The sequence below is a fragment of the Clarias gariepinus genome, chromosome 26, assembly GCF_024256425.1.
Source record: "Clarias gariepinus isolate MV-2021 ecotype Netherlands chromosome 26, CGAR_prim_01v2, whole genome shotgun sequence".
NCBI classification, from domain to species: Eukaryota; Metazoa; Chordata; class Actinopteri; order Siluriformes; family Clariidae; genus Clarias; species Clarias gariepinus.
The window spans coordinates 21,666,537-21,679,245 of record NC_071125.1 but is presented as its reverse complement, the minus strand read 5'-3'; the positions used below and the strand labels follow the sequence as shown (position 1 = coordinate 21,679,245).

Sequence of the window (12,709 nt, the reverse complement as noted above, 5' to 3'; positions counted from 1 at the left end):
TTATGTCGGTTTTTGGACCAGTTGTATGAAATATTTTTTTTTAAATCAAAACAGGGAATTCGTTAGACGTCACGGACGGGGTCTTACTTTGGGTCCTCAGCTACACAAAACCAAAACAGTTTGCAAATCCAAAATGAGACGCTAATAAACACCGATGTTATTTATATGTTGTTTGCGTAATGGCTGGGAATGATGATGAACTGGAAAGGTAGGTGACCTCTAATTGTAACAAAAACAAACAAATACAATAATTCCAAGTGCTAATTTGCAATGTCTGCAGTGTTAAGTTGCTAAATTCAGTTTAGAGGGCTAGCTAGCCTACTACATTGCGAGCTCGCGCAGTTTGATAATAATGATAATGATTATTGTTGTTGTTTTAACCATTACTTTAACGAGTTTGTTTTTGAACCTGACACTTATGCAGCCATAGACAAAATTTTTGAGAATGACACAAATAAGAATTTTCACAATGTCTGCTGATTCAGTGGTTTTAGATCTTCTTTTGTCAGATATTACAGTGCTATGGTATACTAAAGTATAATTGCAAGCCTTTTATAAGTGATAAAGGCTTTCATGTACAATTATATTAAGTTCATGCAAAGAGTCTATTTGCAGTGTTCACCTTTCTTTTTCAAGACCTCTGCAATTCGAATTGTTGAATGATCTCAGCTTTACTGTTGGCCTGACACAGGACTGATGGTAACCGGAATGTGCCTTCACACATTTCAAGAAGGCCAACAAAGAAGCCACTTCTCTCCAGGAAAAACATCAGGGGACCAGACTGATATTCTGCAAATGTTACAGGGAGTGGACTGCTGAGGAGGACTTGAGTAAAGTGATTTTCTCTGATGAATTACCTTTCCGATTGTTTGGGGCATCTGGAAAAAAATAGATTGTGCAAAGAAAAAAAGGTGAGCTCTTCAGGACCATCAGTCCTGTGTCATGCCAACAGTAAAGCATCCAGAGACCATTCATGTGCGGGGTTGCTTCTCTGCCAAGGAAGTGAGCCCACTCAAAATTTTGCCTAAGAACACAAGCAAAAATAAACAATGGTACAAAAATATGAGCAACTTCTCCCAACCATTCAAAAACAGTTTGGTGAAGAACAATGCCTGTTCCAGCACGATGGAGAACCCCCATAAGGTGTAAGTGATAACTTAGTGGCTCAGAGAACAAAACATCAAAAATTTGTGTCTGTGGCCAGGAAACTTTTCAGATCTTTATCCAGTTAAGAACTTGAGGTTAATCCTTAGGAGGCAGTTGGATAAACAAAAACCCAAGAATTGCAACGAACTCCAAGGAATGATAATGCAGGAATGAGCTGCCATGAGTCAGGATGGCATTGGCCCAGAAGTTGACTGACAGCATGTCAGAGTGAATTGCGGAGGTCTTGGAAAAGAAAGGTCATCACTTTAAATATTGACTCTTTGCATAAATGTAATGTAATTGTCAATAAACACTTTTGATACTTATGAAATGCTTTTTATGTAATTATACTTACAGTATAGTTACGTACAGTAACATCTGACAAAAAGATATAAAAACACAGAGGCAGCAGACTTTGGGAAAATTTGTGTCATTCTCAAAACTTTTGGTCTTATATTTAGTCTGTTGCCCTTTGTGCCAGCAAAACAGCCCTGACCCATTAAGACCTGGACTCCACTAGAACTCTAAAGGTTTGTGTGGTTTCTGGCACATCACTAGCAGATGCTTTAAGTTCTGTATGTTGTGAGTGTGGGCCTCTATGGAACAGACTTGTTTCTCCAGCACATCTCACAGATGCCACTCCCATCAGAGAACACCGTTTCCATGAAACTCTGCCGGTTTGCCGTCTTCCCACCATGCATACTGATGCCAACTCTTCCCCCGGTTAGCAATGACATAAACACCAGGACATCCACATGATATAAAAGAAAACCTGAATTCATTATTCCAGATCACCTTCTTCCACTGCATCATGGTACAGCTCTGCTCACAATCCCATTACAGGTGCTTTTGTCTGTGGACACTGGTCAGCATGGCACCCTGACCGGTCTGTGACTGTGCAACGAACTGTGATGTGCTGTTGGCTGACTCCAGAATTAACTTTTTCAGCAATTTTAGCTCTATTAGCTCTTCTTTTAGACCAGACTACACGGGGCAGCTTTCACTGCCCATGTGTATCAGTGAGTCTTGGCCATTCATGACCATGTTGCAGATTCACTGGGTTTGGACCACTTTTGGTATGTCCTGACCACTGCAGACCAGGAACATCCCACAAGAGGTGCAGTTTTGGAATTGCTCTGACGCAGTAGCATAGATATCACAATTTGGCCTTCGACAAAGTCACTCAAATTGTCATGTTTGCCCATTTTTTTTTATTTATTTTTTTGCTTCCAACATACTAACTTGAAAAAAAAAGGTCACTTGCTGTCTAATGCATCCACCCACCTCCAGGTGCCATAGGTCATGATTTTACAGCTGATCAGTGTACATTTCACTTTCTGTCAATTGCACTGTCTTATCAGCGATTTAATTTATTTATTTATTGAGGTCCAAGGGTGTAACTGGTGCCGAAACAGTGCCCACAAGAGCAAAAACAGAAGCGGTCGAATATCTGCAAATTTGGAGTAAAACTGAAGTTAAAGGGTTCTTAAAAAGAGAATCATTACTGGTGACGAGACGTGGATTCATCACTACGAGCCTGAGAGTAAACGGCAGAGCATGGAGCGAAAACATTCTCAATCGCTGACCGAAGAAAAAGTTCAAAAGTCACCCATCAGCTGGAAAATTCATCAATGCTTACAGTTTTCTGTAACTCTCAAGCGCCAGTATTGGAACATTTATCAGGAAAATGGTTCAACAATCAACAGGTGCTCATTACAGTGAGAGTCTTATTGAAGAGCTGAAGCCTAAACTTTAGATTAAACTTTAGATTGGACTGCTATCCAAGCGCGTTGTGATCTTTCATGACGATGCACATCCATACACTTCTGCCCGCACTGTTGATTCTCCCCATAGTCCTGATCTCGCTCCATCTGACTTATACCTGTTTGGTCCCCTGAAAGCAGCCCTACCAGGACGAAGATTCACTCATACCAATAACATTTTTTAATGAGGAAATACAAACGTTTGCTGACAAATGGACAAAGTGTATTGAAAAGCAAGGAGATTGTGTCCAAAAATGATGTTTGTGTCTTTTAAAAAAGATAATTAAAATAAATTCTACAGCCAGATTGAGGGTAATTTTTGCCTGACCCTTGTAAATTGGTAAAGTAATTGTGATGACACACCTCATGGTCATTACTACTTAATAAAAAAAATACTTTAATTGTTTGTGTATTATGTAGGAAAAGTCCATATTTTGTGTCCCCTTTGGAAGGTTATTATTATCTGTCCTAATATGTTTATATAATAAGTTTCATGGAAGGGAAACTTTTACAACTAACACTACTAAAAAAAACGGACACAGCTTTATCTTAATTGTACCAAGTGATGTAACCATACTTTTTATACATTAGGGGAAAAACAAATAAAAGGCCCACGTAATAATTATTATTATTTACATTTTAAAATGTAAAGTGAATTCACAACACACAGTGTTATCTTGTTTCTGCAGTCCATGTGTTAGAAAGTGAAGGACTGCTCCTTTTCTCCCATACAGGCGTGCAGTGGAGGAGCTGCTCAAAGAGGCCAGTAGAGGCAGAGTGCGCTCTGAGACAATGGGTCCATCTGGGTGGTAAGTCCACTTGTGTCATTGGTCTTCATGATGATGAAATCCTTCCATTGTTAAAATGAAATTTGTTCATGGCTGTAGGATGAAGTGTCCTTTACGAAGCACCAATAAGCGCTTCCTGCTGAACACCCTGCGCCCATGCGCCGCCGAGCGCCGACCCGGGAGCCGGCCGGCTACAGCCAGAGGAACCGAACGTGGGAGGGAGGAGGGGTCTCGATGTTCACGTCGTCACCCTGAGGACAGAGAATGCAACTGTAGACAAGACACCAAACACAAAAGAGAACAGTCTCATTCGCAGTCATCAAGACCTCACTATTCATCCACGAGTAAATTAGCGTCCAAAGACCACACCCCCAGTTGCGCCAACCGATCAGATAGAACGCGTTCCCGGTCGCCAGACAGGGAACGACTCGTAAACAAAAGATCCACAGACAGGACTAGAGAATGATTCATGACCTTTTTTGCAGAATAAGATTCACCCTCTAAGATTCAGTGTGCTGACCTGAACCAGTCTAAAAGGTGAATTTATATATAAATATAGAGACAGCCAAAAAATGTATACACATTTTAGGAAAAGATAAATAGTTTGATGTAAATTATATTAATATAATATAAATAATAGTATCATATTATTATCATTATAATTTTATCATATCCATCTATAAAAATAAAACGTAAAGCAATACATTTAGTATTTAAATATTTATGCAAGTTTCCTTGAAGTGTGTCTAAATTTTTTTGGCTGACTGTATTTACTTTTATGCTCACTGGCCATTTCATTAGGTACACCTGTTTACAACTGCTTGTTAACGCTCATATCTATTTAGCCAATCACATGACAGCAACTCTGTGCATTTAAACAGTTCGACATGATTAAGGCGATCTACTGAAGCATCAGAATGGGGGAGAAAGATGAACAAGGGAAGATGGTTGATATGACAGGCTTGTCTGAGTTCCAGAATCTTCTGATCTACTGGGATTTTCAAACAGGACCATCTCTGGGGAATTATATTAAGACAGATAATCAGTGAGGGCAGTTCTCTGGGTTAAAAATGCCAGAATGTCAGAGGAGAATGAGCAGACTGGTTCTTGCTGCTGATAAAAAAAAGCAACAGTAATTCAAATAACATTACAGAACATAACATTGTATAACAAGAAGAACATTTTCGAACGCACAAACTGTCAAACCTTGGTATGTTAATTTGTCTCAGTTTGGCATGTCCTGTCGAAATGATAAACCGAGGGGCTGAGCTTTCCTAATGACACTGGTATTATTGCCTAGAGAAGGCACTATATTTCGTTCGTTTATCTGTTTTTTTACAGGACGAATTAGTTAGGTTTGACTGAATCAAAGCTTCTTGTTAGACCTGCAAAAGTTTCAGTGACAGTGATATTCTTGTGAGCTACATAAAAAAAACTAAGATGAATTTGTGATATCCCCAAAACCTCTATAAAATGACTAATTCTAACAAAAGAAAAAGCTCCTTGTTTACATCATCCAGTACTACAGTTTAGTAATTGTTATGCTTCCACAGAAACACCCTGACTTATTACTCCTCCTGTTATAAGGTGTCGCTATTTTTATCCTAATTTAATATATAGAGTTAAAGATTGAATTTGTTCATACACAGCTTGTTCAATTTCTTGTTGTCTTTGTAATAGTTAAAAAGAAAAGTTTCATTCACAAAATTTATTTTAATAAGTTACTAAAGAGAACGAGACTTGGACTGAGGAAATCCTTAACTGATCCGGCTTTACAGTACAAGCCACACATCACTGAGGGGGAAATAAAGGAGCAACCGATCAGACCAAATCTTTTACATGAACTCAAATATCCAAATCAATAAGTCAGATTTTCTGTAATTTCTGGGTTGTTGCCACTGCCCCCTAGTGCACACGTTCACGCTGAACAAATCTTTCAACAGCGCATTTATCTGCACAACGATGCCTGCGTGGGATTACAGATTTACAGATGGAGTACAAATCAGCCCAAAGTCTGCACTGCTGTTTGCTCTGTGGATCAGATGTGTTCCTCAGATGCAGAGTGTTTTTTTATTTATGCTGCACTCTGAGCTTGTAAAGAACTTACCTTTACATTTACATTTTTAATATCATATCCTGAGCAATATGATAAGATCTCATGATAAAAATACTACACATGTATGTGTCTGAGCAACACGGGTTTCATTAGTACTGTTAAACTTGTACGCAATCGACTGTTACCCTGAAATGATGCTGTAATAGAATTTTGTTTGTTTTTCTCAAATATATAGTGTTTAGAAGTTTTATGTAAATCCAAAGAAAGAGAAAGCAAATAAAAATGCCTTTTTTTTTCTTCTGTGTTAAGTATTATTTTTCCCATGTCTTCTACACCTGTGTCACAGGGCCTACTGTACACCTGTGACTTGGATCAGCATAATATTTAGTTAAAATATAATAAAATGTAGTGCCCTCTACATTATGTTCTAGAAACATTCAAGGACATTTAGTTTTCCAAGTGGATAAAGAAATACTTGGATACTTGGTTTCTCTTAAAGGGCTGAAGAAGTGAGGAGAAGATTGTTTCCTAAGACTGAACTCATAAGCGGTATGTTTAAAACTAAGACTTAAGACTGTGCTGGACATAAACATTAAGATTAACTGTAGTACTTAAATAGTAATTATCATTATAATGTACAGTTATGTGTTTTTGTATAAAAAATATAATAAAAATAATTTGATCATAGCAGGTCATAGTATTTGGCAAATACAACCTCAGATGAACGACATACTGTATATCTTTTTTGCACTGTGCCATAATTTATTTAACAAGAATGAAGGCAAGAAATAATGTAGGCAATACTACGTACCCACATGATTCAATAACTTGAATATCAGCAATACTTGAAGTACTGTATTTACTTAACTAATTACTTCAAGTAATTATTTAAGTAATATGACTTTATCTGTCTTTACACATCTCCCTTGAGGTCCCACCGCAGCATTTCAACTGTGTTTCGACCAAGCTTTAGCTGGTTATACTGGATTAGCTAGGATCCTCTGGTGCACAGAGGAGTTCATGGTTGACTCAGTGGCTGCAAGGTGCCCGGGTCCTGTGGCAGGAAAAACAAATAATCACCCCTCCACTGCCATGCTTTAGAGTGGGTTTGAGGTGTATTGGCTGAAATGCTGTTTGGTATTTGCTAAACATGGCACTGGGCATTAAGGCTAAAAGGCCTCCACTTTGGTCTCATTTGTCCATAGCACATTGTTCCAGATGCATTGTTTTGGAACCTCAGATGTGCTTCCAAGTTCCTTTTAGATAGAATAGGCTTTCACCTAGCAAACCCTTCCAAACAAACCATACTTGTTCAGTCTTCTTCTAATTGTGCTGTCATTGAGTTTAATATTTAACGTCCCTAGGTTTTTTTTTTCTTTCTGAGAATTGCACGGTCTGACCTTGGGGTGAAATGGTTTTATAACCTTTTTTAGATCGATGTGCAGTGACAATTTCTTCTCTAAGACCATTGTTTATGTCTTTGCCTCTTCACATCGTGTTAACACACACCTAAATGCTCCAGACTAGCAAACTGCCCAAACTTCTTCTTTAAGAGTGGACTGCACACCTGCTGATGGTGAATTAATCAAGAGCTGATGATTAGCATCACCTTACCCTTTTAAACCCTTTTAAATAAGTGAATAATTGGTATTGCCTGAATAATTTGTTTTAGTTTTTTGACTTTGACATTTTTGTTAAATAAATAATGGCACATTGAAAAAGGTTACATGTGGTAACTGAGGTTGTATTTGTTTAATACTGAGACCCGCCACAATAAGATGGTTTTGTTTTTACACAAAAACATGTAGAATTAAAAGAGAGGGCACTAACTTCTGTACTCAAGACCAGACTATTGAGTTCCAATCCCTTCACTGCAGGAGGAAAAGCAGAGTAACTGTCAAATCAAATTCACATCTATTTAAATCATGATTTAATCATTAAAGGCCCTTAAAAAATGAAAAAAAAAAAAATATATATATATAGGGCCTATTCAAGCCTTTTTTATCACCAAACAGACGACCACGCCGAGGCTCCTCCAGTTCACTTGTGTTTTTTTAAAATATTATTTGCTTTCTCTTAACAAATTTTGCACCGTCTGTCAAACCATGTGATTTACGACGCGGTTATGTTTCTTCCATGGACGACGTTGAATTCAATCGAAATGTCATTATCATTCCTTTTGCGTTACTCTCAGTTCAACACTGTTTGCGCAGGCTTTCGTTTGTCGCCACTGGGTAAGCAGGTTTTATCGCCTCACTCTGACATGGATTAGGTATGTATGCGTTCACTCGCCAGTCACCAGTCTCCCACACATCTTAACGTCTTAAAAGCAGGTGAAAAGGTTTCCAGCACAAAAAAATGACATGTTAGGATTTTACAAGTGACTAATACATTGTATGCTGAATATTGCCCTTATAACTACCTTCAAATACTTAGCATACTTTCTGAGTTGATTATGATAGTTGCCTACAGATTTATTTAAAAATCTGATTAAGGGGGCAAATATTTGCATGATACATAACTGTTGTGCATAAAATATATGCAGAAGAGATGTACATCAAAATTTGTTCCATGACGAACAAAAGCTAATTAAATTTATGATTATTTTTAAACTTGATGATTGTTTTTATCACCACCTATCAAGAGAAGCCATAAGCATAACGAGAAGCAAACGGTAGTTCATTATTTGTCCAAAAAATTTATCAAATGATCGAAGCTAACTTATTTATTACAGCTCAAATATACCATCAAGTCCATAAATATTTAGATAAGAACTCAATTTTTATATTTTTGCCTCTGTACACCAGTACAATGGACCTAAAATAATGAAATCAATGTTTAATTAAACACTTTTAGAATTTCATGTTTAATTTAAGGAGCTTACATTAACTGTTTAGGTTTTACAATCTCCATTTTTACAGGATCAAAAGTACTTGGACAGCTGACTGATAAACAGTTTGTTTGTGATCGTAGTTAATTAATGACAAATTAAGGAGATTAAAGGTCTGTAGTTGATTCCAAGCGTTGAATGTGCATTTGGTATCTGTTCATGGGAATTTGTCTTGCATCGTTTTTCCTGGGCCTTTGGTGTTTTCTTCATTTTGAGAATGTACTGCCGAGCTGTAAAACCCCCAAAAACCTGAAATGATGCAAGACAAATAAATTGGATGATTGCAGAAGTCTGTCTTTGGTGGACAAAACCAGCTTCACAGCATTTCGCCAAGTCAAGAACACTTTAAAGGACATATGGGTATTGTTGTCAAAGTCTACAATCGATTAGTTGCTATTGTTGTGAATGTAAATACAGAGAATTTGCCTCAAGATGAAACCCACCGGTAACAAGAATCAAGAACAGAATGGCTTGATTCAAAAGCCTGCCCAGTTTGGGGTAAGATTGTTTGGACAGATGAAATCAAACTCGTACTAGAAGAGAAGGGTAATGACTGTCAAACATTGTGGAGGCAGTGTCATGGCATGGGCTTGTGTAACCGCCTTTGGAACTGGGTCACATCTGTTTATTGATGATGTGACCGCTGATAGATGAATTCTAAAGTGTACAAAGATTTGATTTATGCTCCGATTCAGGCAATGATACAGAACTGTTGGGACAGCTCTTTACAGCACAGGTGAACAGTAATGCAAAAAACATACAGCGCAGTGCAATGATTATAGATATATGCAATAAAGGAAGATATATACAATGGTTATGATATTCTTGGTTTGAGAAGATTATATACATGTGTGCGAATTGTTATAGAGAGTGGAATGATGATGATTGTGATAGTTTGTTCAATTACTTTCAATCTTGCAAAGAGGGAGGGGTTAAAGCAATATATCTGTTGGAAATATTGATCTTGTATTTTTTTTCTGGGATTTTAAAAATTTTATTTATAAAAAATATAATATTTCTTTCTGTACTAAACAGCAACTTTTCTTGTCAATGGGGTGGTATGACTCCTGTAAAGTGTTTTGTAAACCTGCAAAATAGGAAAATAACCACATTGACAAGAAATCTTACAAGACTCCTACAATCCTGTTCATAGTTATTAAGTGTACATCGCCTTATCAGTCAGCACACTTTATTATTATTATTATTATTATTATTATTTTAAAATTTTTAGATAGTTTTTAGTAAAAAACAACAACAATGTTTACTGTTAAACGTTTCTGCTTGTGACTTAGACGTACCATATTACCTGATCTCCCGTAACACCCCAAACTCACCCTAATGTAAACCATTTCGCGATTTCTCCTTTTCTTTTTCTGTAAAAGCTTTTTAATCACCACCTGGGCTTACCTGGCAGTGCTTTTTAAAATTTCGTATTTTCATTGCTGGCTGGGCAACGCTCCTCTCCATATCACTTAAGACCATTAAGGCTCTCATAACGTCCGTAGATGTGCCATCAAACCGCGCCGTCTATCTCACGCTTCATAAACCTCATTGTGCACCTCCAGCATTGCCGTAATCACCACGGATAACTATTTCCTTCCCTTTCAAACGAAAGTCATATATAAACACCATTAAGCCGTACTACATGCGGCTGGTGTGAGAGGAATGGGTTTGCTCGTACTTTTATGGCACGATATCGAGGGCCCCATTTTAGATATGAAAAAGTGCCATTATTGCATTTGAAGAGGGGCAGGCAAACACAGCATTGTATTACAGATGTTCACAGTTACAGACAACAAAGTTTAACAGTCTATTCAATCTCTTTTTTTCTCTGTTATTTGTTGAAATGAAAATTCACTGTATCTTATATATCAGGATGTAAATTACGCTTCCCCATAGACGTTAATTTTATTCAGTATTCTGGTATATATAGGGAGGTTCAAAATTCTGCAACCACATTGAAAAGCTGTTTTTTTTTTGTGTGTGTGTATATAAAACAAAAAACAAATTTGTAGAATTTTCTGTCAAATTTGTAAAGTTTTAAAATAAAAAGAGAGGAAATTTGCATCTAACATCACCTTACATGTTATAAAAGTGTTATAAGTGATGGAAATAAAGGTACCAAATTGTACTTTTTCTTGTCGCTACGGTGGTGCTATCACAGATACATCTTTTGTGGCTTTTAGAACTTCGGATCTGTCTGTGAAGCTTTACCTCCTAGGTTAAAAATCCATACTAATGGTACCCATGATCTCCCCTTAATAGTACCTGAAAATAGAAATGACCTCACAACATACTCTGAAATAAATGAGAAATGGTGGACAAGCCAGGCTTATTTTGCTAGTTGTTTTGCTAACTGAACACCATACAGTCTATAAAACTAAATAAATATTAATTGTGTTTTTAAATATTTTCTAAAATGACAGTTTTAGGCAAATGTGTGGTTGATGACTGACATTGTTGAATTAGGTCCTATAAGCTTCCATTACATTCAGCTACTAACCTCGTAGCTCCATTGCTAAGCTAAAAAAGGAAATTTCAGATAACTAACGTTGGCTAAATCAGTGAATTATTATAGTGGTAAAAAATATTTTAACAGTTTTGCTGGAGTACTTATCTAAATAGAAATGTACAAAGTGTGATCAGGAAAAAAAAAGGAAAAGTAAATAAGCTGTCTCTTACTAAAGATATGCCTAGCTAGTCTACTTTACCCAGCTGGCTAATGGCCTACCTGAACACATTTTAAGAGCTTAAAAATGACAATCTTCACAGGTTCCCATAATTTGCACATTGTCATCGTGCTAGTTTCTTTAAAGCATTTAAAACCAAAGATTTTATCAGATAATTAGGACCAGGGACGTGTCAGAAATATAGGTAGCTGCTAAGGCTGAGGCATGTGGAGTGCAGGAAAGCGCTTTATTTTGATTGGGTCTTTGTAGTAATTAAGAATTAATGCATTATTTTTTGTTCGTAATTGTCGTATGGATTTATGTTAGTAACAGTAAACTATGAATTCACGTACTGTAGCCAGAGTACATTTTGTCCCTCACCCCCCCTGTTTTTTAGACTTAGACTTCACATGTTATGTTTTGTGCACAGGAGCAGGTTTTAGGGGATTTTTCTTTCCCGGTTGGTGATATGTGGTTGCTCAGTGTCCATCCCGATGTACGTTTCAGTGCTAATTGAGTTCTTTGTCACACTCCATGATAATTGGTTTACTTCGAACATCTTGGTTTTATTTAACCACGAGGGCTTTAGTTTAATGGAGCGACAGCATGCGTGCCTAATGGTAGGTAAACTCAGAGGGACGTGGGGCAACAGGTAGAGAGGAAAATGTGTTCTGCTGATTGTTGCTGGTGTCCACAACAGGCCGTGCATAAGAGTTAAAGTTAAATGGGCCATTTGATGCGACATTTTATAAATCTCAGGTGTTGCCATGAGTGTGTGAAGCAGATCTCGTGACTCATGACTTGCTTTTCCTCTAACCTTGGTTTGCTTTTCTCCAAACAAGGACAAAATCCCCCAGAAAAAAAAACTCCCTGCTGGACAAAGATGAACACCTAGTTAATGACAATATGTGATAACTGGGTGCTGGAAAATTTCACGATTTAACTTCTCAGTTTGCAAACACCAGTTTGTGCGACACCGTCCTGTTTTCTTCATCGACCTTGTCTTAATAAAGCAATTGAGACTAAATGGCAACTCCTTCTTTTGCAGTAATGGAGAAGTTTTTATAGTTTTTAAGCTGCCTTAAGGCAGAGTTTCAGCAGTACAGAAGGCAGATGCAAGAGCCTTTCTCTGTATCTCACTTTGTGTCTCTTCGCTTGCCCGAGACAACTGCAGGTGTAGCCTTGATAAGTCATGGGCAAACAGAGATGTTTGTTAAAGCCATTGATCTGAACACGGCCAGTCCTGTTCAATTATTGGCGAGCCCTGAAGGAGACACGAATGAAAACTTGTTGTCAGCTCTTTGTGTAAACAGTGACACCAATGGCTAAGGTGAAGCAGGGTCACATGGTGCCAGTGACACACCTACTGGAGGCCCTAAAGCGGCGCCAGTCTCACA

General features: G+C 37.6%; 1 protein-coding gene across 2 annotated transcripts; it reads left to right on the top strand.

Annotated features, from left to right (window-relative positions):
- Window positions 1-73: 73 nt before the first annotated feature.
- Window positions 74-6,049, top strand: si:ch211-140b10.6 (protein POLR1D-like). Of its 2 annotated transcripts, XR_008356420.1 has the most exons (4): window positions 74-208; window positions 3,644-3,718; window positions 3,797-4,234; window positions 5,641-6,049. XR_008356420.1 is itself a non-coding variant. In XM_053487486.1 (3 exons), exons 1-3 carry the CDS (start codon window positions 180-182, stop codon window positions 4,161-4,163), a joined length of 471 nt encoding a protein of 156 aa, XP_053343461.1. In that variant the 5' UTR covers window positions 74-179; the 3' UTR covers window positions 4,164-6,049. The 2 variants fall into 2 exon arrangements, 1 of the variants encoding a protein (XP_053343461.1); XM_053487486.1 differs by having other exon boundaries at window positions 3,797-6,049.
- The last annotated feature ends 6,660 nt before the right edge of the window (window positions 6,050-12,709 follow it).